Genomic DNA, 27,989 nt, shown 5'->3' on the forward strand with positions numbered 1-27,989 from the left:
GGCGCAGGAGTGCTGTCAGCATTGCTGCAAAGATTAAAAAGGTGGGGGGTCAGCCTGTCAGTGCTCAGACCATACGCCGCACACTACATCAAATTGGTCTGCATGGCTGTCACCCCAGAAGGAAGCCTCTTCTGAAGTCTCTACACAAGAAAGCCCGCAAACAGTTTGCTGAAGACATGTCAACAAAGGACATGGATTACTGGAACCATGTCCTATGGTCTGATGAGACCAAGATTAATTTGTTTGGTTCAGATGGTCTCAAGCATGTGTGGCGGCAATCAGGTGAGGAGTACAAAGATAAGTGTGTCATGCCTCCAGTCAAGCATGGTGGTGGGAATGCCATGGTCTGGGGCTGCATGAGTGCAGCAGGTGTTGGGGAGTTACATTTCATTGAGGGACACATGAACTCCAATATGTACTGTGAAATACTGAAGCAGAGCATGATCCCCTCCCTCCGGAAACTGGGTCGCAGGGCAGTGTTCCAGCATGATAATGACCCCAAACACACCTCTAAGACGACCACTGCTTTATTGAAGAGGCTGAGGGTAAAGGTGATGGACTGGCCAAGCATGTCTCCAGACCTAAACCCAATAGAACATCTTTGGGGCATCCTCAAGCGGTGGAGGAGCGCAAAGTCTCGAATATCCGCCAGCTCCGTGATGTCATCATGGAGGAGTGGAAAAGCATTCCAGTGGCAACCTGTGAAGCTCTGGTAAACTCCATGCCCAGGAGAGTTAAGGCAGTTCTGGGAAATAATGGTGGCCACACAAAATATTGACACTTCAGGAACTTTCACTAAGGGGTGTACTCACTTTTGTTGCCAGTGGTTTAGACATTAATGGCTGTATATTGAGTTATTTTAAGGGAAGAATAAATTTACACTGTTATATAAGCTGCACACAGACTACTTTTCATTGTGTCAAAGTGTCATTTTGTCAGTGTTGTCCCATGAAAAGATATACTTAAATATCTGCAGAAATGTGAGGGGTGTACTCACTTTTGTGATACACTGTATATATATATGCATGTATGTATGTGGACAATTGACCATGATCTTCTTGGGCATCCCATTATCTTGTTTTACTTAATGGGGAGCAAAGACTTTTACTAGCTTTACCTTTTTTAAATGTTATCATTCTTGCACAGCATCCTGTTAGCAAATGAGACCTGTATTTAATTCAAGGCAGAGTTGGTATTTGGTTGTTCCTGGATTTTATATAACCATTAGGTTTTTAATTTGGCAAAAAAAGCTACTTTTCTATGTACAGTGGTACCTTGAAACTTGACGTCAATTGGTTCTGGGAGTGGCATTGAGTTTAAAAGACGTATACATGCACTATAGAATCTTTTACAACGCTGAAATGATAATGTTTTTGTGTTGTCATATTTAACACCCTCCCACACACACTTTACTTACTTTATTACAAAAAAGCTACTTTTCCATATACAGTGGTACCTTGAAACTCAACGTCAATTGGTTCTGGGAGTGACGTTGTGTTTAAAAGACGTTGAGTTTCAAGGCATTTTTTTCCCATAAGGATGTACATTGTATCACAAAAGTGAGTACACCCCTCACATTTCTGCAAATATTTCATTATATCTTTTCATGGGACAACACTATAGACATGAAACTTGGATATAATATCCAAATTGTGCCCAAATGTGTCGTTGTCTCTCCCTGGTGTCATGTGTCAAGGTCCCAGGTGTAAATGGGGAGCAGGGCTGTTAAATTTGGTGTTTTGGGTACAATTCTCTCATACTGGCCACTGGATATTCAACATGGCACCTCATGGCAAAGAACTCTCTGAGGATGTGAGAAATAGAATTGTTGCTCTCCACAAAGATGGCCTGGGATTGCTAACACCCTGAAACTGAGCTGCAGCATGGTGGCCAAGGTCATACAGCGGTTTTCCAGGACAGGTTCCACTCGGAACAGGCTTCGCCAGGGTCGACCAAAGAAGTTGAGTCCACGTGTTCGGCGTCATATCCAGAGGTTGGCTTTAAAAAATAGACACATGAGTGCTGCCAGCATTGCTGCAGAGGTTGAAGACGTGGGAAGTCAGCCTGTCAGTGCTCAGACCATACGCCGCACACTGCATCAACTCGGTCTGCATGGTCGTCATCCCAGAAGGAAGCTGATACACAAGAAAGCCCGCAAACAGTTTGCTGAAGACAAGCAGTCCAAGAACATGGATTACTGGAATGCCCTGTGGTCTGACGAGACCAAGATAAACTTGTTTGGCTCAGATGGTGTCCAGCATGTGTGGCGGCGCCCTGGTGAGAAGTACCAAGACAACTGTATCTTGCCTACAGTCAAGCATGGTGGTGGTAGCATCATGGTCTTGGGCTGCATGAGTGTTGCTGGCACTGGGGAGCTGCAGTTCATTGAGGGAAACATGAATTCCAACATGTACTGTGAAATTCTGAAACAGAGCATGATCCCCTCCCTTCGAAAAATGGCAGTTTTCCAACAGGATAACGACCCCAAACACAACCTCCAAGATGACAACTGCCTTGCTGAGGAAGCTGAAGGTAAAGGTGATGGACTAAACCCAATTGAGCACCTGTGGCGCATCCTCAAGTGGAAGGTGGAGGAGTTCAAGGTGTCTAACATCCACCAGCTCCATGATGTCATCATGGAGGAGTGGAAGAGGATTCCAGTAGCAACCTGTGCAGCTCTGGTGAATTCCATGCCCAGGAGGGTTAAGGCAGTGCTGGATAATAATGGTGGTCACACAAAATATTGACACTTTGGGCACAATTTGGACATGTTCACTGTGGGGTGTACTCACTTATGTTGCCAGCCATTTAGACATTAATGGCTGTGTGTTGAGTTATTTTCAGAAGACAGTAAATCTACACTGCTATACAAGTTCTACACTGACTACTCTAAGTTATATCCACGTTTTATTTCTATAGTGTTGTCCAATGAAAAGATATAATAAAATATTTGCAGAAATGTGAGGGGTGTACTCACTTTTGTGATACACTGTATGGGAAACCTGTTAATGCGTTCCATGGTCCTGTGGAACTGCATATATTTCAGGATAATGTAAAATAATGGGGTTGCTTTTGACACTTATACACTGAAAATACCACAAATAAAACAAAAAACACAGAAATACAATTGAAAACAGTTATAAATATATAAAAAATACAATAAAACCTGCTCTTTATTGTTTCCTTATGCTTCTTAATCGTGGAGATGCTTGATCTTGGAATACTGTATTCCATTCAGTAAGGTGCATTAAAAAGCGGCACAATAGCTTTTGCGCTGGCTGTGCTGTTATTTCCTATGGAGTGTACCCGTGCACAAAACTTAAAATGACTTATTATACTAAAACAACGAGCGAGGAATTTCATTAGTGGAGAGAACTTATGATGATCAGTAATAATTAAGAGAGGTTTAGTGTTTTTTTGGGTCGTTCTTTTAATACATTAAGTCATGTTAAGCTATTTTTTTAATGATAAGCGTTTAAGACTCTCTTAGAAAAGCTGATTCTTACAATTTCTCAAAACCCCGAGCTATAAAACACAAGTTAAAAAGTGAAACAGTGAGGAAAATCCAGTTAAACACAGATACATGTGGGCGCTTTAAGACTGGATTTAACGGTTATTCCACACAAATGTATATTCGTCTCATATACGCACTTTGATGACGTTTTACCACACCGCTCAAGCCAAGCACTGAGCAAAGCAGTTGTTCATTGTTAATTTGAAATTAAATAAAGCAATTTTTTTTTTTAAAGCTGAACATGTTGAGTTTAAGGTAAACGTTGAGTTTAAGGGTACAAATTTTTCAACTAAGGGTGTTGAGTTTCAAAGATTTTGAGTTTAGGGGACGTTGAGTTACAAGGTACCACTGTAATTTGTCCTTTCAAAAATTGTTTATACTATAATGTAGATTATCTTGAAATCTGAGGTTGCCTAGAAATGATATATTTTGCCTAGAAGTGATATTTCTGGCATATGAGTGTAAATGCCCTTTGTTGGATGTAGTTTGTGGTTCTTGTAAAGTTTGTGGCTCAGTCCAATTGGTTTGGTCACAAACTAGAGTCATGATCTAGAAAAAGGAGGAAATGCCACAACGAAACATGCACTATAGAACCTTTTACATCACCAAAATGATAATCTGTTTTTGTGTTGTCATATCCCCCCTTTATTGTGTTGTCATATCCCCCCCCCCACACACACACACACACACACACACACACACACACAATCCCATTAAAGTCAATTTTAATGTTGCCAAGCTGTAACACTAAAAAATGTAGAATAGTTCAAAGCAGTAGCAGCTCTGCAAAGTATTTAAATATTCGTTTTATGTGTATGCAAACTTTTAACCCACTGTAGATGAAATCTCCGAAACTCGTATTTACGTCAAACCCAAAAGCGCGTGAAGGAAGCATTTCCCAGCAGGCGGCGGTATGGAGTATTTCTCAGTTCAGACTCGCTGAATATCCTTACAGTAGAAGGACAAGATTTATTTTGTTTGCAGGGGTGATATTACTTCCAGGCGTACTAGCTAAAGTTGCTTCCATAGTTTATCTTCCCGGAGCTGTTTTAATGTTTATTTAACACTCGGACAGCAGTTTATAACCATACACATTAACCATGTTTTCATCCGGCAGATACACTCTTCAAGGTAATGTCACCGCGACTTTGACTATTAGTTTCATTGAGGCACGGGCTGTGTTCTAGCTCATTATTTAAGTGCGCTACATAGTGCTAAACTAACGGCTCGCACACCCTATGTAGCCAGTCTACGTTTGAACTTTTAGCTGATTTGGGATTTACCCAGTGGCTGCTTGCTACCAGCTGGCTAGTGTTTTCTAATGTGTATATTTTTAAATTAAAATAAAAATGGCTTTTAATGAAGTCAAGGCTTTATATAAAATGTATTTATATATCAATATATATTTATATACGTTTTGTTTTTCCTGGTTATGTAGCTTCTAACCCTGGATATCTCACCTCAGCATGACAGCTAGCATGCTAAAACTAGGGCAAAGTTCAGTTACAACAGGAGACCAGTGAGGGGGTTTATTGTCAGCGTTAATTTCAGTCTGTTATTTATATAAAATTCTGCATAAATACAGTAAAAGGTAAATAGTTTTATACACCTGCGGGAATCATAAATATCATGGGAGTTCTGATTGGAACACGCAGTATAACACACACACACACAAATTCAAAAGAAGATTTATTGACATGACAAATATGGACATTCATATTGCAAAAGCTCATTTACAGATTTAGGAAATATAATAAAATAATAATAATACTACAAAACAGTGCAAATAATAACAAATGTATACATAGTAACACTAATACTAAATGTAAATTGTAATAAGAATAAAAAAATGTGTGAGTACGTGTGTGACATGATCACCCACCCACTGTCCCTCACCTGTGTGCGAGTGTGTGTATTAGAAACGGGCGGTTCGTGAATCACCCGGGTTAATGATTCGAATCTTTGTACTGAATCAGGAATAACGAGTCCGAGGTCTCAATTAACCTGGATCCTATGAGTCCTCTGATTGGCTGCTGCTAATGCCTAGTTCACACCAGAGCCGTAGATAGATCTATGTTCTCTCTACCGCTCTGGTTCACACTACACGATTTTTGGCCAGATTTCGCTCGGCGATTGATTTTCCGGGTCGGGAGCAACTCGGCGTTCGCTCGGCGATCAAAACTCGGCTCTCAGTCGCTAAGTGTGAACTATCCAACAACTCGACCCGACCGGCTCGCCGACCGCTCGACGACTGGATCGAGTTTTCTAGCAAGCCAGATATCTGATCTCAGATGTACGACTGGAAATGAGTGACATGTCGAACAGCCAATGAGAACGCAGGATACAGCGTGAGGGGAAATGCAGGAGAGGATATAGTTTATATCAGGATACACCGGCACACACACGTTTTACAGTATTTCTGATTTGATCCTCTACAAAACATAACACCCACGCTGCATTACAAAATTATTAATTAACCTCCAACTTACTACAGAACCATCTATACTGTTTGTGTTGCCAAATCCACTCAGATTCATTTATTTTCCTCTTTGATTTTACGCTGCACATCAGCTCACAAACTTTGATCACTCGCTACTTGTTGACGTGCATTTTTGGACGTGGTATCATTAAACCATTGGTCACTTCTCGCGTTTGTTCTCGTGACTAAACGTAGAGAAGCTCACCTGCGATTCCAGTTGGTGATGAATCGTGTAGTGTGAAACCCCCGATCGCCGATCAGTCGTGTAGTGTGAAATATACACTGACTGAAAGACTCCCGAGTGCAAAAGATTCAGTCGTGTAGTGTGAACTGTACAGCGACCTGACGACTGGGAAAGTCGTGTAGTGTGAACTTGGCATAAGTACACAAGGCGAGTGTGTAGACTCACCAGAAATTGAAAAACGATTTGGACAGATTGAAAATGTCCATGTACTGGCAGAAGCCACCCTTTTGGACCCACGGTTCAAAAAGCCTGCATTTGTGAACGAATGCAATGTTTGTTTGTTTATTAGGATTTTAACGTCATGTTTTACACTTTGGTTATAGTCATGACAGGAACAGTAGTTACTCATTACACAAGATTCATTAGTTCTTAAGGTTATATCGAACACAGTCATGAACGATTTAGTGTCTCCAATTCACCTCACTTGCGTCTTTGGACTGTGGGAGAAAACCGGAGCACCCGTAGGAAACCCACGCGGACACGGGGAGAACATGCAAACTCCACACAGAAATACCCGGACCGCCCCACCTGGCATCGAACCCAGTATTTGGTTGTAGTTCTAAATTTAACATATTTTAATTTTGGTTAACTTATAATTAAATTGCATATTTTTCAGTTTTAAATTGTTATTTATTGGATGGGTGGGGGTGGGGGTGGGGGTGGGGGAGACTCAAGTAAACCGGATCACATTACTGAGTGACTCAGATTAACCCAAGTCCATAAAATGAACCGAATTTACCCCCACTAGTGTGTATAGTGCTGCTAGTGTGCAGCTCTCTCTGTGCTCCCCCATTAGGTGGGGCACTTTGTAGGGGTCTGGGAGAGAGTTAAAGTTGGGGATGATGGTTTTGAACTTGGGAAAGAATTGGGACAGATTGTGGTGGGATTTGCTGGCACAGCCTCTCCTCTCGGGGCAGCCAGGACCATGTATATCGTCACGTCTCCAGGGCCAGGTCATGCACACTCAGTCTGTACCTTGTCAAGGTGTTTCTCAGTTTGGGGTCGGACACTGTTCTCAGATAGTCTGCTGAACTATAGTGTCTGTTTAGGGCCAAATAACACTGCATTTTACCCTGGACTTTAGTTTTAGTTTCTCAATAAATCAGACAATTCATTCTGAGTGTTTGTGTAATTACATACAAACACACACCCTCTCAAACTAAAATTTAAAGGAAGATTTTTTGGCATGACAAATATGGACAATATGTAAAATAGTAACAATTGCTGAGTGTATGTTACATGGTCACCCACTGTGCAGCTACACTACTGGGAGTGTGCAGCTTTCTCTGTTCTTCCCCAGTAGCATTTTGTACATTTGTATATTGTATATTATACTGTATATTTATGTATATATATACACATACATATATACATACATACATACATACATATGTAGTTACAGATACAGTAACAACTGTATACAATAGTAACATCCACAGTAATAGTACCAAATGTCCCCCACTGTCCCTCACCCCGTGTGTGTAGTGCTGCTAGTGTGCATCTCTCTCTGTGCTCCCCCAGTAGGTGGGGCAGTTTAAGTTGGTGATGATGGTGTTAATTAAAAAAAATAATTGGGTCAGAATGTGGTGATATTTGGTGCATTGGTTGAGGAAGTGCAGCTTTGTCTCTGTTGACTCAGCCTTTTCTCTCACGGCAGCCAGGACTGTGTGTGTCGTCACATCTCCACGGCCAGGTTGTGTGCGCTTAGTCTGTACCTCATCAAGGTTTTTCTCAATTTGGGGTCCTACACTGTGCTCAGATAATCTGTTCTGTTAAGGGCCAAATAACACTTGGACTTTGGTTTCAGTTTCCCAATAATTCAGAATCAGAGTTTGTGTAATTCTGAATGTTTGGTTTATTCTAATACGGTTTGCAGATTTCTCCTGTTCCCCTGTCCAGTCTTTATTGTGTTAGTGTGTGTTAGTGATGTGATGGTGTGTTAGTAATGTGTAGGTGTATCCGTGTGTGTTAGTAGAGATCAGCTGGATGAGGTGACTGGTGTCTTTGCTCAGCTCTTGGTGTTGCAGAGCTTTATAATGATACAATTGTGGGTCGCTCTCTTTTAGATGTTTCCAAAATTTGATTGCTCTTTTCTGTATGTTTATAATAAATGGGAAACGACCTTGCACACATTGTTTGTGGTGTTTCTATGTACTTTTAGGATGATTGTGCAGAACTCTGTGTGCAGGGTCTCTAATTGATGAAAGTGGTTCTACATTTGGATACGGTGTGAGGGGAAGCGCAGGAGAGGAGTGTAAACAGGTGGGACAGGGGGATAATATAGTTTATATCACAATACACCGGCACACACACGTTTTACAGTATTTCTGACCTGATCGTTCTCTACAAAACATAACAACAAAACACCAACATTGCAAAAATATTTATTAACCTCCAACTCACTACAGAACAATCCATGCTATTCGTGTTGCCAAATCCACTCAAATTCATTTATTTTTCCTCCTTGATTTCATCACGTCAGCGCACAAACACTTTGATCAGTCGCTACTTGTTGACGTGCATTTTTGGACGTGGTATCATTAAACTTCTCGTCACTTCTCACGTGTGTTTTTGTTTTTAAAAAAAACGGTATTCTAAATAGGTATCGGTATTGGCAAGTACAAAAATACATGTACTTTTACTTGTACTCGGTTGGGAAAAAATGGTATTGATGCATCCCTAGGTTCAAGTGTCATTTATATTAACATTTTAAAACATTATCATCATAAGTTTAGTGTTCTAACTTAAATGCATTAAACTTAACAGCCACTTGTAACAAAAAAAAAATCAGAAATAGAAAATATGTTCGGCGTAAGGAACTAAGGTGGAATAAGGACAGCATCTACATTTAGAAAGTGCTGTCATTATTTATTCCAATAAAAATTCTGGCAAGCGCTGCCTCATGGGACCAGAGTCCTGATTCGACACTGCTTAAAGTAACCTTTTGGCGTCACCACCCTGAGGAAGCATTGTAAGACAGAGATTACTAGTTTAAAACTTACTTCTGCTTTGTTAGATAGGCTGCTGGTTTAAAATGTTCTTTTCTTTGCAGCACGACAATGTATACGTGCACTGAAAGCAGTTCAGACAGAGCGAGTGGCTTCTCAGCTCTACACAAGACAAAGCTCGTCTACTTCAGTGCCACGGATTACATCCCATTATACCATCTACCCTAGAGACAAGGATCCACGATGGGAAGGTCAGTAATTGCTAACTGGATTGTTTTGGTGAACTTTATGTCAGTTCCAGACATAGGGAGGCAGAGCTGTTAGAGTGAGTGCTGCACAGCAAAATGGATTTTGGTACTTGGGTTTGACACTTACTTTTGTGTCATATTGGTCACAGTATGGAGTCATATTGGTGTAATATTGGTCACAATATGGACATTTTGTGTATGTTTGTCAGAATTGTTCCTTTTGGCTAATTGGCTCATCTGAATTGCCCCTTAATTGATGCCTTGATTTTTTTTATATTATATTTATGCATTTTTTCCTAATTTAGTGTAGTCAATTCATCTTCCACTGCTGGAGACTCCGCTCGTACCTGAGGAGGGTGCCTGCCTCACACTCAGATGCGTGCACAGTCCACAATTCCTTTTTATTCGCCCATACTTCGGGCAAGCTGTAGCCTAGCAGTAAAGGTACTGGGCTAGTAATCGGAAGGTTGCTGGTTCAAGCCCCACCATTGCCAGGTTGCTGCTGTTGGGCCCTTGAGCAAGGCCCTTAACCCTCAATTGCTCAGACTGTACACTGTAACTGTAATGTAAGTCACGTTGGATAAAGGCGTCTTCTAAAATGCCAAAAACGTAAATATAAGATGTACTTTTCGGTGAATCAGTGCGGCCAGAATTCACGTCAGAGTCTTGCCCTGATCTCCAGGCTCCTCTTTTTCCTGTACAGGTGCCTTGGGCTACTAACCAGGGTCCTTGCACAGCATCAAAGACCCCACCCACTTTTTGGTCCGGGCTTTCCCCACCCTGCAGACTTTAATGGCCAATTGGTCGCTGCAGGTGTTGTCAATTATGCCCGCTAGGATGCCCAGCCGACCAGTAGTAGTGCTGAGTTTCGAACTCGGGGAGTTCCCGCTGGGCCACCTGGGCACCCACCTATTCAAACTTTTTCAATCAACCCACATTTTGTCCATGATTTTTACTGCAACCCAGGCAACAAAAACAATGCATCAAAACAAAACACAAAACAAAAAATACTTAATTAATAAACATGATCTGGTCCCACTGTGGTTTACAAGATGTAACGTAAAGCCTTCACATGGGGGCATACATGTACAAGCCTGTTAAAATTTGTCTTTTTAATTATTAATATTTTCTCTTCAATCGATGTTTTGGGTCGCGACCCAGGGTTTGAAAAACAGTGCTCTAAACCAATAGGGATGTAAAGCTCACCTGACTGTGGGCAAGGTGTCTCAACAGCTTTTAATGTATGACAGATCTGTCATGAGGTACAGTCGGCTACCAAGTCATATTACTCTTTTATTTATTTATTGCTTGTTTTTGGGAGGTGGAGGGCAACCAGAGTTCCTAGCTAGTGGACATGCAAAACTTCTCACAGACAGTGACCTGTACTCCATGTTGCAGTGTGACAGCCAGTGTGCCAGCTACATCACTCTGTCACCTGTCAACTTTATCAAACTGTTAATATCCATAATATGTCATTGTCATAAAATTGTAATTTTAACAAGCATGTACAGTATAATTGCATCATATTTGGTGGCCAGGTCGAAAAACCATGTGTTTAAATATGTTAAGGAAGATAGTTTCTGGTTCGTTTTGTAGGTGTGGACATGGAGCGATTTGCAGATGAGGCAGATGTTGTAATCGTGGGTGGCGGCCCTGCTGGCCTCTCAGCAGCCATCCGACTAAAGCAGCTGGCCAGTCAGCATGAGAAGGACCTGAGAGTATGTGTTGTGGAGAAGGCATCTCAGATCGGAGCTCACACACTTTCTGGGGCCTGTCTGGAACCCTCTTCTCTCTTTGAGCTGTTCCCAGACTGGAAGGAGAGAGGGGTACTTGCACATGTACACACACATCATGGATATCACACACACAGGCACAGTGACGCAGATACACACCACACCACAGATGCCACACACACACACATCATGGACATCACACACACAGGCACAAAGACAAAGAGACATGTCACACCATAGATGCCACAAACAACACACAGACACAGAAACACTTCACACCACAGATTCCACACACACAGACAGTAAAGTGGCCGCACATACCACAGATATCACACAGACATGCAGCTGCAGACACAGACTCTGTACAGGTCACAGACATGACACAGACACAAAGCCTTATTACAGAGACACACTATATCACAGATTCCACACACCGATGCTGTACAGGTCACAGACATCACACAGACACAAAAACACAGAGACATGTCACACCACAGATTCCACACACACACAGACAGTAAAGTGGCCGCACATGCCACAGATATCACACAGACATGAAACTGCAGACACAGACGCTGTACAGGTCACAGACATGACACAGACACAAAGCCTCACTATAGAGACACACTATATCACATATTACACACAGACGCTGTACAGGTCACAGACATCACACAGACACAAAGCCTTATTATAGAGACAGACTATATCACAGATTCCACACAGAGACAACACAGATGCTGTACAGGTCACAGACATGACACAGACACAAAGCCTCACTATAGAGACACACCATATCTCAGATTCCACACACAGGCAACACAGATGCTGTACAGGTCACAGACATGACACAGACACAAAGCCTTACTATAGAGACAGACTATATCACAGATTCCACACACAGACAACACAGACGCTGTACAGGTCACAGACGTCACACAGACACAAAAACACAGAGACACGTCACACCACAGATTCCACACACACACAGACATAAAGCTGCAGACACAGACGCTGTACAGGTCACAGACATGACACAGACACAAAGCCTCACTGTAGAGACAGACTATATCACAGATTCCGCACACCGATAACACAGAAGCTGTACAGGTCACAGACGTCACACAGACACAAAGCCTCACTATAGAGACAGACTATATCACAGATTCCACACAGAGACAACACAGATGCTGTACAGGTCACAGACATGACACAGACACAAAGCCTCACTATAGAGACACACCGTATCTCAGATTCCACACACGGGCAACACAGACTCTGTACAGGTCACAGACATGACACAGACACAAAGCCTCACTATAGAGACAGACTATATCACAGATTCCACACACAGACAACACAGCCGCTGTACAGGTCACAGACGTCACACAGACACAAAAACACAGAGACACGTCACACACAGACATAAAGCTGCAGACACAGACGCTGTACAGGTCACAGACATGACACAGACACAAAGCCTCACTGTAGAGACAGACTATATCACAGATTCCGCACACTGATAACACAGACGCTGTACAGGTCACAGACGTGACACAGACACAAAGCCTCACTATAGAGACAGACTATATCACAGATTCCACACAGAGACAACACAGATGCTGTACAGGTCACATACATGACACAGACACAAAGCCTCACGATAGAGACACACCATATCTCAGATTCCACACACGGGCAACACAGACTCTGTACAGGTCACAGACATGACACAGACACAAAGCCTTACTTTAGAGACAGACTATATCACAGATTCCACACACAGACAACACAGCCGCTGTACAAGTCACAGACGTCACACAGACACAAAGCCTTACTATAGAGACAGACTATATCACAGATTCCACACACAGACAACATAGACGCTGTACAGGTCACAGACATGACACAGACACAAAGCCTTACTATAGAGACAGACTATATCACAGATTCCACACACAGACAACACAGACGCTGTACAGGTCACAGACGTCACACAGACACAAAAACACAGAGACACGTCACACCACAGATTCCACACACACACAGACATAAAGCTGCAGACACAGACGCTGTACAGGTCACAGACATGACACAGACACAAAGCCTCACTGTAGAGACAGACTATATCACAGATTCCGCACACAGACAACACAGATGCTGTACAGGTCACAGACGTCACACAGACACAAAGCCTTACTATAGAGACAGACTATATCACAGATTCCACACACAGACAACACAGACGCTGTACAGGTCACAGACGTCACACAGACACAAAGCCTTACTATAGAGACAGACTATATCACAGATTCCACACACAGACAACACAGACTCTGTACAGGTCACAGACATGACACAGACACAAAGCCTTACTATAGAGACAGACTATATCACAGATTCCACACACAGACAACACAGCCGCTGTACAGGTCACAGCCGTCACACAGACACAAAGCCTTACTATAGAGACAGACTATATCACAGATTCCACACAGAAACAACACATATGCTATACAGGTCACATACAGGTCACATACATGAAACAGACATGGAGACACAGACAAAGCACTGTACTGACGCCACACACAAACAGCACAGAAAACACTGAAACTAAGACTCAGAGACAACATATAAATTGTGAACTGGCTAATCTTAATTGCCCGTTAACTGGTGCCTTAGGTAATTTTTTTTCTTGCGCTGACCCTCTAAACCATGGTTTGTTTTATTTTATTTTTTACTTTTTTTTTAAGTGACCCACATTTTGTCCATGGTTTTTACTGCAACCCAGGCAACACAAACAATGCATCAAAACGAAGCACAAAACGAAATATACTTAATTAATGAGAATGATCTGGTCCCACTATGGTTTACAAGATGTAACATAAAGCCTCCACATGGGGGCGTTTGTGTACAAGTTCATTTTGTGTTTTAGTGCCTGGTAAAAAATTTTTATTTTCTTATTAATGTTTTTCTCTGCAACCTAGATAGACTAGTCTGAGATTCCTCCTGGTGATAGATCGTGTAGTGTGTGACCCCCTATCGCCGATTAGTCGTGTAGTGTGAAAACCACGACTTAAAAGACTCCCGATTACAAGAGATCAAGTCGTGTAGTGTGAACTGGGCATTAAACAGCTTGTGAGAAAGAAATAGCAGGACTTAATATGGGTTTTACAAAAAGTTATTAAGTTAATGACACTGATTACAAATTCATATAAGAATCCTTGAAGAGTGAATGGAAACCAAATGTCTCTAAAATCGTTAGAACAGTCATTCTGGCATTCAGAACTAAATGCTGTAGCTGTTTGCTTTGTTAATTAGGATTAAGAATTCTCAGACCTTTCTCATCCTGTACATACAAATCTCTAACCTGGTATTATTTTTCAGGCACCTCTAAACACACCAGTTACAGAAGACAGATTTGCCATTCTTACTGAAAAATACAGGATCCCTGTTCCAATACTGCCAGGTACAGTAATATGACTTGTATAACACACCAGAATGACAACCACATGTAATAGCAATTTTGTCTTTAGACTCCTGTATTCATGTTTTCTTTTTTTGTTCCCAGGTCTGCCCATGAACAATCACGGGAACTACATTGTACGTCTGGGTCACTTTGTACGCTGGCTGGGTGAGCAGGCTGAAGAACTCGGGGTTGAACTATACCCAGGCTACGCTGCATCTGAGGTCAGAAAATCACAACCCACAATCATGCACAATCTGTTGAATGGTCTCTAAGTGCCTTGCAATCATAGCACACGCAATGGGGGTTTGTACACTTATTCATAGCTACCAAACTGTCAGTACTGTAAGTAAAATACAAAACATAAAAAGAATCATTCTAATTTACTAAGAGTGACTAATATCTGGGCCTAGTATACAAAAATGAAGCTGATCAGGCAGGTTTTGGTGGTCAAAATGCCAGATGTTTTCTGTGTAGAGAATTTTATTTTTAGTAGTAATGATAAAGCCTGACCAGGCTGACTGACTTACTTTTCTACAAAACATTACATTTTAATCCTGCAGCACCTAAAGGTCAAACACAGCCCCAACCATGAAACACATTTTAAACAACAAACCACCACGAAAGGTCCTGAAAATCTTAGAAGAGATATGACTGAAAGTTCACAATGTCTGTGTTTTGCATGGTTATAGGTGGAAAGAATTTAAAATGTAAACTTATGACCGGTTGGCTGGGCTTCATCTAGCAGAAATAATTGGCAGTGCCTGCAGCAGACGCGGTTCTTCTAGGGCAGGATGACTGGACTATGTGGGTAGGGTCTTCATACGCTGTGTTAGGACTGTGTTAGGCAGATAGAGAGGCGCCTGTGCAGAGTGCATAGGTTAAAAAGGGTTTCGCTAAGGGCTGCGTGCGGGTCGAAGGAGGTGTGAGCAGCAATATACCCACCTCGACTGCAATCAGGGATCCCCAGCAGTGGAAGACACATTGACTACACTAAATTGGGAGAAAAATGGGAGAAAATGCATAAATAAAAATAGACAAAAAATTTTTTTACTTACAGATAAGAGGTGGGATCAAAATATAAATTAACATTTTTGTATTTTATACGGTAAATTCCAAAACTCCACTCAATTTGCAGCTTGAACTTTGGGTCAAAATCAGTGGAAAGGTAGGTTTAAAAAATTATAATTATGAACAGGGATAATCCGCTAGCACACCAGCGCTGAGACTCTGAGCTTCTAGGTTTGAATCTCATGTCTGCTTCCGGTCGGCTGGGCTCTCTCTAGCAGGCACAATTGGCTAATGCCTGCAGCAGACAAAATTAGCTTCCAGTCTGCTGGGTGGGAAAGACCGGACTAAGGGATTGGGTTATCAACATTGTGTAAGGAGCTTGGTTGCCCAGTGTGCCTGTACAGATAGCGGAGGAGTGCAGAGATCGTGGCGTGGCTCTCCATACACGCAAATCCATTAAAGTATGGGAGAATAAGAAGGGATTGGTGAAGTGCACACACATCGGAGGGAGTATGTGGCAGGCGAATATACACCCTTCTTGGATGCAGCAGATTGGCTGGGCTAATTTGGGGAAAATGCACAAAATGTTATTAATTGTGCTACTGTACCTTTTTTGTCTAGAGATCTACAGATTTTATTATGGTTTACTTAAAGGTGTATAAAGATTTAGCTGGCTTTCTATTTATATTGTTATGATGAGTATCATGCACATATAATTACACACAGCGACATTTGTTAAAACCCTCTACCTGTCTGTGCTCCTACTTTTACAGGTTTTGTTTCATGAGGATGGAAGCGTAAAAGGAATAGCAACCAATGATGTGGGCATCGCTAAAGACGGCTCTCCAAAGGTTTGTCACTTTTCTGACCCCCAACTTTTCCAGCTCTTCTGCACAGTACATTCCAAAATACTTTTGACATCACTTTGTTGTCAGGATTTTCCCCTTTATTTCCCAAATTAGTCATTTCTTATTCCTGATTGGGAATTGCTGCCACTTGCACAGCCCCCCATCTGATCAAGGAGAGCCAGACCAGTCCTGGAGATCACATTATGCAGTGGCAGCAAGAAGGGAAACTTTCAGACCTTCACCTCAAACATGACCAACAACGACCGGCTAAGTCGGTGGCTCTGCTGAGATTCAGATTCAAACGCGCCACTCGAGCGTCCTACTTTAGCCAGATTTACCCAGGCTTTCCTGCAGGCTGAAAGTGATTCTCATATTAGCCAACGCAGTAAAAAATCATTAAAAAGTAGGACAGCATGTTGCCATATTATAATAATAAATGAACTGAGGTAGCTTTGTCAGCAACAGGGCGGCACGGTGGCTAAGTGGGTAGCACTGTTGCCTCACAGCAAGAAGGTCCCGGGTTCGATCCCCAGGTGGGGTCTGGGTCCTTTCTGTGTGGAGTTTGCATGTTCTCCCCGTGTTCGTGTGGGTTACTCCGGGTTCTCCGGTTTCCTCCCATAGTCCAAAGACATGCAAGTGAGGTGAATTGGAGATACTGAATTGTCCATGACTGTGTTTGATATAACCTTGTGTGAACTGCTGAACCTTGTGTAATGAGTAACTAGCGTTCCTGTCATGAATGTAACCAAAGTGTAAAACATGACGTTAAAATCCTAATAAACAAACAATTGTCAGCAACATAATTATTATGATATCTTAGGCTCATTGTTGATTCCTTGTGTCTCCTGCAGGACGTGTTTGAAAGAGGCATGGAGCTCCATGCTAAGGTCACTCTTTTTGGGGAAGGATGCCATGGGCATCTGGCCAAGCAGCTGTACAAACAGTTCAACCTCAGGGAAAACTGTGAGCCTCAGACCTACGCCATTGGCCTTAAAGAGGTAACACATCTCACCAGGTCACACTTAAGTTTCAAGACATAAAGTAACAAAATTTGTTATATTTATCATATAAATTTGTCATTTTTTTAATAAAACAATAAAATAATTTAACTGGACAGTGTGGCACGGCAAATATAGTTACAATTTGAAGCTAGGACTCCCTTTATTGTGGTGGAGTAGCTGTGTCTATTTTCCACTGCTTCACGTTACTGTAACAGTAGGATCCGTTCTCTGGAGGTTTTGGGGGAGGACTGACTAACTGACCAATCAACTATGTTGACTTATGGGCAGTAGTGGTCCACTAATATTTAAAAAAGTGCATGCTAGAGGTTGACAAGGCTTTTATCGGCACTGCTGGCCATCAGCAGTTGCAGTGAGCACATTCAAACAGCAATACATTGATTTCATTATGGTGAAATAGTGAGCTTGTTGACTACATCAGGTCAAGGTTTAAGCCCCATTGCCAAGCTGTCATTGTGAAGCGCCTGGGCAAGGTTCTTAACCCTAAATGTTCTGTATGAGTTCTAAGTGGTTTTGGATAAAAACATCTGTCAACTGCCTAAATACAAGTGTTCAAAATACATAAATAAACTAAATATGCTTTTTTGCAGTTTTCCCACCAATTCCCTCTTAATCTATTTGTATCCAATTACCCAATTGCATTACGCTTCCCCTCTACTGATGTTGACCTCCACTCCTGACTGACGAAAACCGTGACTAACACACACCCCCTTCGACATGTGTGCAGTAGCCAAATGCATCTTTTCACCTGCACGAGGAGAGTTCATATATGGATCAGCTTTGCACATTGAGAGTCACACCCTGATTCCATTATCCCACGTTTGTGGACAGGTGCCATCAAAGGTCATAACTGCATCAGTTATGAGAAATCCCCTCTGGCACCCTCCCTGCGAATGAGCTGTCTGTGTAGGCGCCCTGCCGGTAGCAGAGCCGAAATTCGAACTCACGAGTTTGAGATGTCACCTGTGTGTGTTGTGTTTAAAGTTTCTTACACCTTGTTAGAAAACCTGAATATTGTACATTATAAAAATGTCTTCCAGTATTGTCATGTTTTTTTCCTATATCGCTCACTTTTATTTCATAGACTTTTTTATTTAAAAATGCATACATTCACAGGACAAATGTCATTTTCGCTCCTGTAATGATGATGTGATGTTAACACTTCTTTCTTTGTCCCAGTTGTGGGTTATAGATGAAAAGAAATGGGCCCCGGGCCGGATAGAGCACACAGTGGGTTGGCCTTTAAACCGCAACACGTATGGTGGCTCCTTCCTGTACCACCTAAATGAGGGAGAACCGCTGGTGGCCCTGGGGTTTGTGGTAAGTACATCAAACAAGCGTTATATTCACTGACATGGTTCGAGTGAAACATTTGTATGGATTTTGGGGGAATTCTGAGGTCTTCTTTGACTTCTTTGATCGGAATTGAAGTTTCTTATTGTCGGCTTTTATTTGTTATGCCCAAATAGTGCAAATAGAAGCACCACATAAATGTGCCACCTGAACAGCCATGTATTAATATTAATGGAACCATATTTGAACCATGAGTATTAATATGTAGTTAACCTCCACTCTTATGAAACGTCTTCCACTAGGTTTTGGGAAATTACTGCAGGGATTTACCTCAAGAGCATTCATAATTTTGTTTGAAAACAATGGGTTTGATGGGGCTGTGGTCAGGAGCTCTGCTTATACTAAAAATGCATTGTATGTTGTTGCATTTTCATTTCCCTTTTAGTAGAACTAAGTGGCCCAAACCATTACAAATGACCCCAGACCATAATCTTCCACTGATTTTCACATTTGGCATCATGCTTTCAAAATCCATTAAAACCACATTTTTGTGTCAGACATATGATGTACTGTTATTTATCACTTTAGAGAATGCATCACCACTGCTTCAGAGTCCAAGGAAGATATGCTTTTAACCACTGAAGCAATGATTTGACATTCTAATGGTTATCTTAAACTTAAGTACCAGGTGTTTCAATAGTTAACCCGACATAAAAGTCATCGTTCAATTAATGCTGTCAGTTAAAATGTCATTTAAATTAATTTCCAACAGCTGAAGCTTGATTCCAATTAATAGCGCAACTGCAGTCTGTAGGGAGAAAGAACCTTTAGTGCGCATGTGCCAGCCCTGTGCACCTTGCTTTTGGAGTCTGATTTTTTTGTTTTTATTCATTTATACAGTTTATATCATAAACAACAAAACTATTACACCGTAAATTCTGTGAAGCTGATTTGTGTCAGTATGGAGTATGACTGCAGATGTAATTTTACAAAAATAATTTTGATATTTTCCATCTTCTGGTATAAAAGCTTTAAAATACTGATGGTATTTTTACATAAATTCACATACAGTATTTAGTTAAGGGAGCTTGAGTGCCGCAGTGGTAAATTGAACTAGCCCACTGAAATCCCACTACCACTGGGATCCAGATTTCGAATCAGTGATGATTGGCTATGTCTGAGGGGAAGGTGGCAGAGGCCCAGCGATGGACTGGAATCCTGTGTGGGGTGTGTTACTATAGTCTGCCCAGTGATTCCAGGGAAACCAAACCCACTGTAACCTTTGCCAGGATAAAGTGGTGGTAAAACATAAAAATATATTTTGTCAGCACTTGTTTGCTACCGACTGCATTCCTGTGACGCATCCCTCTGTGATGTTCTTTTATATTTAGAAAGATTGCTATAAGCTTGTCGGTTAACAGTTAACCATTAACTAAGTGATTATCAGGACCTTAATGGAATTAATGGAGTTTCTATGGCTAAACAAATGCAGATAATAGGGATGCAATTTTTTTAAAAACTAATGAACAGCTCTTGCATTGATGCGGCTTTCACGGCATTTTGGAACTACTGAGCAGTAGTGAGTGTTTTATCAACAGCTTTAACCTAAATGCATTTCAGAACTTACAGATCATGTTCTGTGATCTATCACGGGCACAGATTCCCACAGACGTACTCCAAAATCTTGTGAAAAGCCTTTACAGAACAGTCCAGGCTGTTATAGCCTGGTGTTCTATAAACATGGGTATGCAGCTTCAAAATTCCCATCTGCTATTATAAAACAGTATTGTGTTTTTTTCTGAAATCTAACAATATTCTTGTGTAGGTGGGTTTGGACTATTCCAACCCCTACCTGAGTCCATTCCGAGAGTTCCAGCGCTGGAAGCACCACCCGTCGGTCATTGCCACTCTGGAGGGAGGGAACAGAATAGCGTACGGAGCCAGAGCTCTCAACGAGGGAGGCTATCAGGTACTAAGGCAGTTTGTCCACATGTTTTTTTATTGTTGCTGCATGCCTGTCATTTTTGATTCGAGTGTTGTCTCTGTTCAGTCGTTGCCCAAGCTGACCTTCCCAGGAGGTGCTCTGATCGGCTGCAGCCCAGGCTTCATGAATGTCCCCAAAATCAAAGGTACACACACAGCCATGAAGAGCGGCATGCTGGCAGCTGAGAGCATCTTTAAAAAACTCACTGATGAGAACCTACACTCTGACACAGCTGGTAAGTGTTATTCCCTCAAGGCTAGTTAACACCAAAAGTGTTTCTTTTTTATTTAACTAATCTATTTTTTTCTGAAACAGATCTGCTTCTATTTTTAGCTTTACCAACTCAGTGAGGTGTATGACTCGTCTTAATGAATCTAGAAATTTACATTTACATTTGCGGCATTTAGCAGACGCTTTTATCCAAAGCGACTTACAGTACTGTGACAGTATACAATCTAAGCAATTGAGGGTTAAGGGCCTTGCTCAAGGGCCCAACAGTTGCAACCTGGCAGAGGTGGGGCTTGAACCGGCAACCTTCTGATTACTACTAGTCCAGTACCTTAACCACTAGGCTACAGCTGCCCTGTAACCAGTACAGAAATGTATCCAGTGCAGATGCTTCCAGGCAGTTGCACTACATTATGCAATTAAAAATGTACATCATACACTAGTCTGTGGCAGGTAGGAGAAAATGCTGATCAGGCCCGGTCGACCTCGATTTTAGATCAGCTTGGCAAAAGAGAAAAGATCAAAGCAACTTCAAACTTTGGCCAACTGTGCCACAATAACAAACCCTCTTTTAATCACGAAGACCAGTCTTTTAATTAGCAGCCTGAGTTTGAGTCACCCTTAAGTTGCATACAAATGCATACAAAAATAACTTGTGGCTGCCTACTCGGTAGCTCCCGTGTCGCGTTACTTTAATAGGATATTTTTCTTTTCTGTCTGTTTTACACGTTTTAGTGTGTATTTAGTGTGTTTTTGTGTATCCTATGGATATGGAGTTTAATTTTATTCAAGCTAGTGGTACAAACTTTGTGTACTCAAACCGAAATAACACCTCCATATGTACCCTCAGGTCCTGTTGTTGTAGTGTGTTGTCTGAGTGTTGTTGTGGTTATACAGATTCTTGTTTGTATAATAATAATCCGTCCATCTATCCATCTATCCATCCATCTATCCATCTATCCATCCATCCATCCATCCATCCATTTATCCATCCATCCATCCATTTATCCATCCATCCATCCATTTATCCATCCATCCATCCATCCATCCATTTATCCATCTATCCATCTATAAGTGCCTTTTCATTGACACGATGTGTATATTATGTATATGTAACAGGTAGAACCTTTTTAGAACAGGTAGAGCCCCAGTGCCTTATCTGTTAGGCCACTGGCCTCCTAATCCAGGAATTGTGTGTTTGAGGCCCATTTGGGGTGTTTTGGAAGCATATACTTGCCTGTTCTACTGTTTGAGTGATCATAACTGTTAGGGACAGTGGTAGCTTAGTGGCAGAGCTTTGGGCTAGCGACCGAAAAGTTCGATCCACTGTTGGGCCCTCAAGCAACGCCCTTAACCCTCTCTGCTCCAGGGGTGCCGTACAATGCCTGATCCTGTGCTTTGAAATATAAAATGAAGGCATTCTTCTTCTTCTTTTTACTAAGTCGTTACCATTTTAAGAGATTCATATCCTTTCCATAGTAGCTTTTGATGTGACATGTGTGACCGAGTTACTCTCTCACAGCACTTATTATTAATGTCATAAAATATCGACGTAGTGTTGATGTCTGCCATTTGATCTCGTTCACCAGAAGCTTAGTTTGGGATGCAACAAACGTTTTTTTTTAATTTTTTGGATTTTACCTGTTATACTAATTGTCCTGATTCTATGGGAGATTATTTAATTGGGCTGTTTAGCAACTTGTTATTTTAACCATTGTGTAGTGTTGCATTGCAGCTAATTCACTGTTGTGGGCTTGTTACATCATTTAGTTATCAACAAAGTAACACAGTTTATATTAGTAAAGAGTTTTAACCCTAATCTGTAATTCAGGAACCAGTGTGTGATTTAAGTGTTCCCTAAACTTTTTAGAGCAGTGTATATGTTGGTATGTATGTAAAACTGTTATCTACAGCAATGTTCATACCACTGATACCCCATTACAGGAACCAGAATAAACACAAATATGTAATGACTGATGGAAACTTGCTTATAATATGCATGTCTCATGTTCTTTGTGAATGCCAGGTTAATCTTACAAAGACTTTACCAAATAAATTCAAAGCAGTTACATGAAACCTTTCTGTGCTTTTTTGATCAGGTCTGTATGTTCCTGAATATGAGAATAATCTGAAGAATTCCTGGGTGTGGAAGGAACTGTATGCCGTGAGGAACATTCGTCCATCGTTCCACAACTATTTTGGTCTGTACGGGGGGATGTTCTACACTGGAGTCTTCTACTGGATACTGAGAGGAAAAGAGCCATGGACACTTAAACACTGTGGTGAGGGAACTTAATGAAATTCTGTTTTATTTCTTTTTCATAATCACACTGACTTTGATTTAGTAACATTCAGTGCTTACTGACTACTATTCTTAGCTAACCATAACACAAAGACATGCCTAGTGTTTTTTTTCTGTTGACAGAATATATCGCTGATTTCTGATGCCCTATCACTGAATGGGCCACATTCAGTAATTGTATACCTTATTGGTAGAAGTATCTGATGTTAAAATGTCCAGTACATTTAGCAACAAGGCAATTGTATCTAATAAGTGGGTCACTAATTCTATTATTACCGCCTTTACATTACTGATTAAAAAGGCTTTTTCGTTACAGGTCTGGATTCTGCCCAGCTAAAGCCAGCCAAGGATTGCACGCCCATCGAGTACCCAAAGCCTGATGGAAAAATAAGCTTTGACCTGCTGTCATCAGTGGCGCTAAGTGGGACCAATCACGAACATGATCAGCCTCCTCACCTCACACTGAAGGACGACAGTGTTCCTGTAGCACAGAATCTTGCCATGTATGATGGTCCTGAACAGAGGTTCTGTCCTGCAGGTATCTATCTACATTATCACTTTACTGTCCTTGTAGTAAACTTCGATTTTTAAAAATTACAGATTTCACGAATTTTTAAACACAAGTGCCACATTTCACCTGTCATTAAATAACACTAAACTAAATGATTGAAATTAAATGATTGAATCAATGGAAGCTACAATACACAGCACAGCCTACCTTAACTGATACATAAATACTCGTCTGGGTTTTGACACCCCCACCCCCGCGTCAACCGTATTGATAGGGAGTTTTCCAAACTCAGTTTTTTTTAACTGATTGCTAATGTAACCAAGTGTCTTTAGAGTTTGCTAAGTTTATAAAAAAAGAAATACACTGTACATAAACAAACTATCGGGAGCAAAATACTTTACTGGCTTGTTCTTTTTAGCACAGACTTAGCACAGAGAGATGATTACATGTGTAGAGAAGCACACTTTTTAATTGACTATAAAATCTCCAAAAGGGACAAAATGCACATCAACACATACATCAAACATTGTCAGCACACTAAACCACAGAAAAGTCTGTTACACTAACTTAATTATGATGCTGTATGATTGCTAGGACCGCCTCATATTGCTCCTCATATTTCATACGCTACGTGAATGAAAAATGTTAAATCACTTAACACAAACCTTAAGTTTTGAATCTACCATTTAGAATGATCAGTGTATTTAAAGAATGGCTTAAATATTACTACTTTTATAAATCTGTGTAGCTTGAGTGACAGAGGTCTGGATGTCCAGGGTTTAAATCTCACCGGAGCCAGTCGGGGTGTCAGCCTAGCTTGGGGAAGCACTTGTCACTGCGCTCTCAAGCCAGCGTAGAAACTGTGCTAAGTCTGATATGTGGACCAGATCCGCTGATTCTGACCATTTGGTTTTCTCTCTCGTAGGTGTGTATGAGTATGTTCCACTGGAGTCAGGGGACGGCATGAGGCTACAGATCAATGCCCAGAACTGTGTGCACTGTAAGACATGTGACATTAAAGATCCCAGCCAGAACATCAACTGGGTGGTACCTGAAGGAAGTGGGGGTCCTGCCTATAACGGCATGTGATCATATCATGACGTTTGTTTTGTCCTACCTTATTTTGCAGTTTTTTCAGGAACGCTTAATTACACACTCATAAAACATTAGTGCTGGGAACACCAACAGGTAGGAAGCTTCCAGAAGGAGGTCTGTATTAATGTTCTGACAGAAAATAATATTTCCATATCTGCCGGTGTGTGTTCATTTGTGAAACGATGCCTTGTGTGACTTAAATGATATTGTGAATGTACACAATATGGTTAAAAAAAAAAAAAAAAAAAAAAAAATACTGGGACACCTGACAACAATTTTGTTTGACATCCCATTCCAAAACCATGGGCATTTATATTAAATTGTTTCCCTGGTCCCCTTTCCTTTGTAGCTTTAATATCTTCCACTCTTCTGGGAAGTCTTTGTACAAGACTAGAGTTTGTCTGTTGTAATTTGTGCCCATTCAGAGTCACTGAGGTCAGGCACTGTTGTTGGAAGGCTTGACTTACAATCCAAATTTAATTCATCCCAAAAGTGTTAAGTTTGGTTGAGATCAGGGCTCTGAAAATGAAACTGGGGCTCCTTTGCACACAACTAGTCAAACTACACTGATCAGCCATAACATTAAAACCACCTACTTGTTTCTACACTCACTGTCCATTTTATCAGCTCCACTTACCATATAGAAGCACTTTGTAGTTCCATACATACCTTTTTACCTTTCACCCTGTTCTTCAATGGTCCAGACCCCCACAGGACCACCACAGAGCAGGTATTATTTAGGTGGTGGATCATTCTCAGCACTGCAGTGACAATGACACGGTGGTGGTGTGTTAGTGTGTGTTGTGCTGGTATGAGTGGATCAGACACAGCAGCGCTGCTGGAGTTTTAAAATGCCGTGTCCACTCACTGTCCACTCTATTAGACACTCCTACCTAGTTGGTCCACCTTGTAGATGTAAAGTCAGAGACGATCGCTCATCTATTGCTGCTGTTTGAGTTGGTCAACTTCTAGACCTTCATCAGTGGTCACAGGACGCTGCCCACGGGGCGCTGTTGGCTGGATATTTTTGGTTGGTGGACTATTCTCAGTCCAGCAGTGACAGTGAGGTGTTTAAAAACTTCAACAGCGCTGTTGTGTCTTATCCACTCATACCAGCACAACACACACTAACACACCACCACCACATTAATGTCACTGCAGTGATGAGAATGATCCACCACCTAAATAATACCTTCTCTGTAGTGGTCCTGGGAGAGTCCTGACCATTGAAGAACAGCATGAAAGGGGGCTAACACAGCATGCAGAGAAACAGATGGACTACAGTCAGTAATTGTAGAACTACAAAGTGCCTCTATATGGTAAGTGGAGCTGATAAAATGGACAGTGCATGTAGAAACAAGGAGGTGGCTTTAATGTTATGGCTGATCAGTGTAAGTCTTTACAGAGCATGCTTTGTGCTCAGTGCTTGCTACAATGTTAAATGCATATCATTAACCTTACATAATTTGTATACACCTCTTACCAATGGATGTGGTAGAAATAGCTAAATCATTAGGAGGGGTGTCCACTTGTATTCGGCCATATGGTGTATGCTCAGTTTAATGAGGAAAAAGAATACGGAATGTAACTCAGTAGGACCTTCATATCAAAAGTAATCAAGGGAAACATGATATACAAAAACTGATATACATAAATGTTAACATCAGGATCTTTTCGTATTACGGTTTGTACTGTAAAGTGCTGGTAGAATAAATTAAATTAATTTTACCAAATAAAACCTGGGTTCGTTTCAGATTTGGTTGGACTTTATTACATTACGCTGATACAGACATGTTGGAAACTTTGCTTGTACAGTATTAAATCAATAACAGTGAACTTAAATAAATACAAGGCAAAAAACCGAGCTAGGTCAGTATTGTTGTTGCTTGAACTATTACAGTAGTCTGGACATAACCAAGGATCAACCAATGTCCTTTAAAACATACTAATATGTTTGTTCTTTAACATTAATAAGCCACAACATATTCAAGTACTGTATGTAATCCATGATGGATCCTCTTCTCTTGTTTAAACTTCTTATCTGTCAGGTTTGAGAATCCCTGGCTGTGACTTCACCAGAGGATTTTAGAGCAGATGACGGTTCACTTGTGTAGGTCTGCATACAACGACGTTACTCCTGAGCGTCTATGCGAACATCTTGTAGTAAATCTTTTCTTTTTCCTTCTCCTCCTTTACTTTTTGCTTGACCTTCAGCATCTCGTTTGCAATAGCTGTAATGAGAGATTTTTCAGGCAGCATTAATTTGTGCAATAATGGGATGGTCAAAGGGATCTAAATATCTTGGGGCATTTTCACGCTTATGGTTCATTTGCTCTGGCCCCAATCAGTTGAGACCGTGTTTTTTTAGACTGCAGTTTACCTGGACTTTTAAAACATTATTACACTACAAAGGCCAAATTCATTAACATGGTAATATGGAGTTAAGGGCTTAAATGTCACAGCTGAGCTGTTTTGTTTTTCATATTCGGCTATTCTGTATATGCCTGTTTATACTTAATTTATAAGAAATCAAATCTTTGTCATACTTGAAGGAGAGTGTCTTGGCTGTATTATATAGTGTCCACATTAAAAATGCAACCTCACTATAAGCTTAACATCAAAATTTCTTTTCGATGAAATACAATTTGATCAGCTGATTCTAAAGCTCAAGTTTCCACTCTTTCCAAGATAGAAGAACCAGAGGGTTATTGTTTTATGACATATGGAGGAACACACTGGACTAAGACTTTAACCTGGGTCTCGAGGTTGACCAACCAGACTTGAACCTGGGTCTCAGTGGTGCCCAACCTGACTTTAACCTGGGTCTCAGTGGTGCCCAACCAGACTCGAACCTGGGTCTCAGTGGTGCCCAACTAGACTTTAACCTGGGTCTCAGTGGTGCCCAACCTGACTTTAACCTGGGTCTCAGTGGTGCCCAACCTGACTTTAACCTGGGTCTCAGTGGTGCCCAACCAGACTCGAACCTGGGTCTCAGTGGTGCCCAACCAGACTTTAACCTGGGTCTCTGTGGTGCCCAACCAGACTCGAACCTGGGTCTCAGTGGTG

At 41.3% G+C, this 27,989-nt stretch overlaps 1 protein-coding gene across 1 annotated transcript; it reads left to right on the forward strand.

The window, feature by feature from the left end:
- Nucleotides 1-4,595: 4,595 nt before the first annotated feature.
- etfdh (electron transfer flavoprotein dehydrogenase) lies at nt 4,596-26,251 on the forward strand. The gene is made up of 13 exons (XM_063000588.1): nt 4,596-4,645; nt 9,290-9,436; nt 11,030-11,259; nt 14,554-14,635; nt 14,738-14,856; nt 16,417-16,494; nt 17,343-17,489; nt 18,690-18,830; nt 20,629-20,772; nt 20,854-21,022; nt 23,115-23,297; nt 23,634-23,855; nt 24,754-26,251. Exons 1-13 carry the CDS (start codon nt 4,615-4,617, stop codon nt 24,915-24,917), a joined length of 1,857 nt encoding a protein of 618 aa, XP_062856658.1. The 5' UTR covers nt 4,596-4,614; the 3' UTR covers nt 24,918-26,251.
- The last annotated feature ends 1,738 nt before the right edge of the window (nt 26,252-27,989 follow it).

Source organism: Trichomycterus rosablanca, chromosome 8, assembly GCF_030014385.1.
Source record: "Trichomycterus rosablanca isolate fTriRos1 chromosome 8, fTriRos1.hap1, whole genome shotgun sequence".
In the NCBI taxonomy this organism is placed as follows: Eukaryota; Metazoa; Chordata; class Actinopteri; order Siluriformes; family Trichomycteridae; genus Trichomycterus; species Trichomycterus rosablanca.

What these genes read in the sequence shown, in the direction of transcription:
- etfdh (XM_063000588.1), top strand. Translation starts at nt 4,615, where the DNA reads ATGTTTTCATCCGGCAGATACACTCTTCAAG. An exon ending in CAGACTGGAAGGAGAGAGGG is followed by an intron (nt 11,260 to 14,553) that starts GTACTTGCACAT and finishes ATTATTTTTCAG; the next exon opens with GCACCTCTAAACACACCAGT. An exon ending in CCTACACTCTGACACAGCTG is followed by an intron (nt 21,023 to 23,114) that starts GTAAGTGTTATT and finishes TTTTTTGATCAG; the next exon opens with GTCTGTATGTTCCTGAATAT.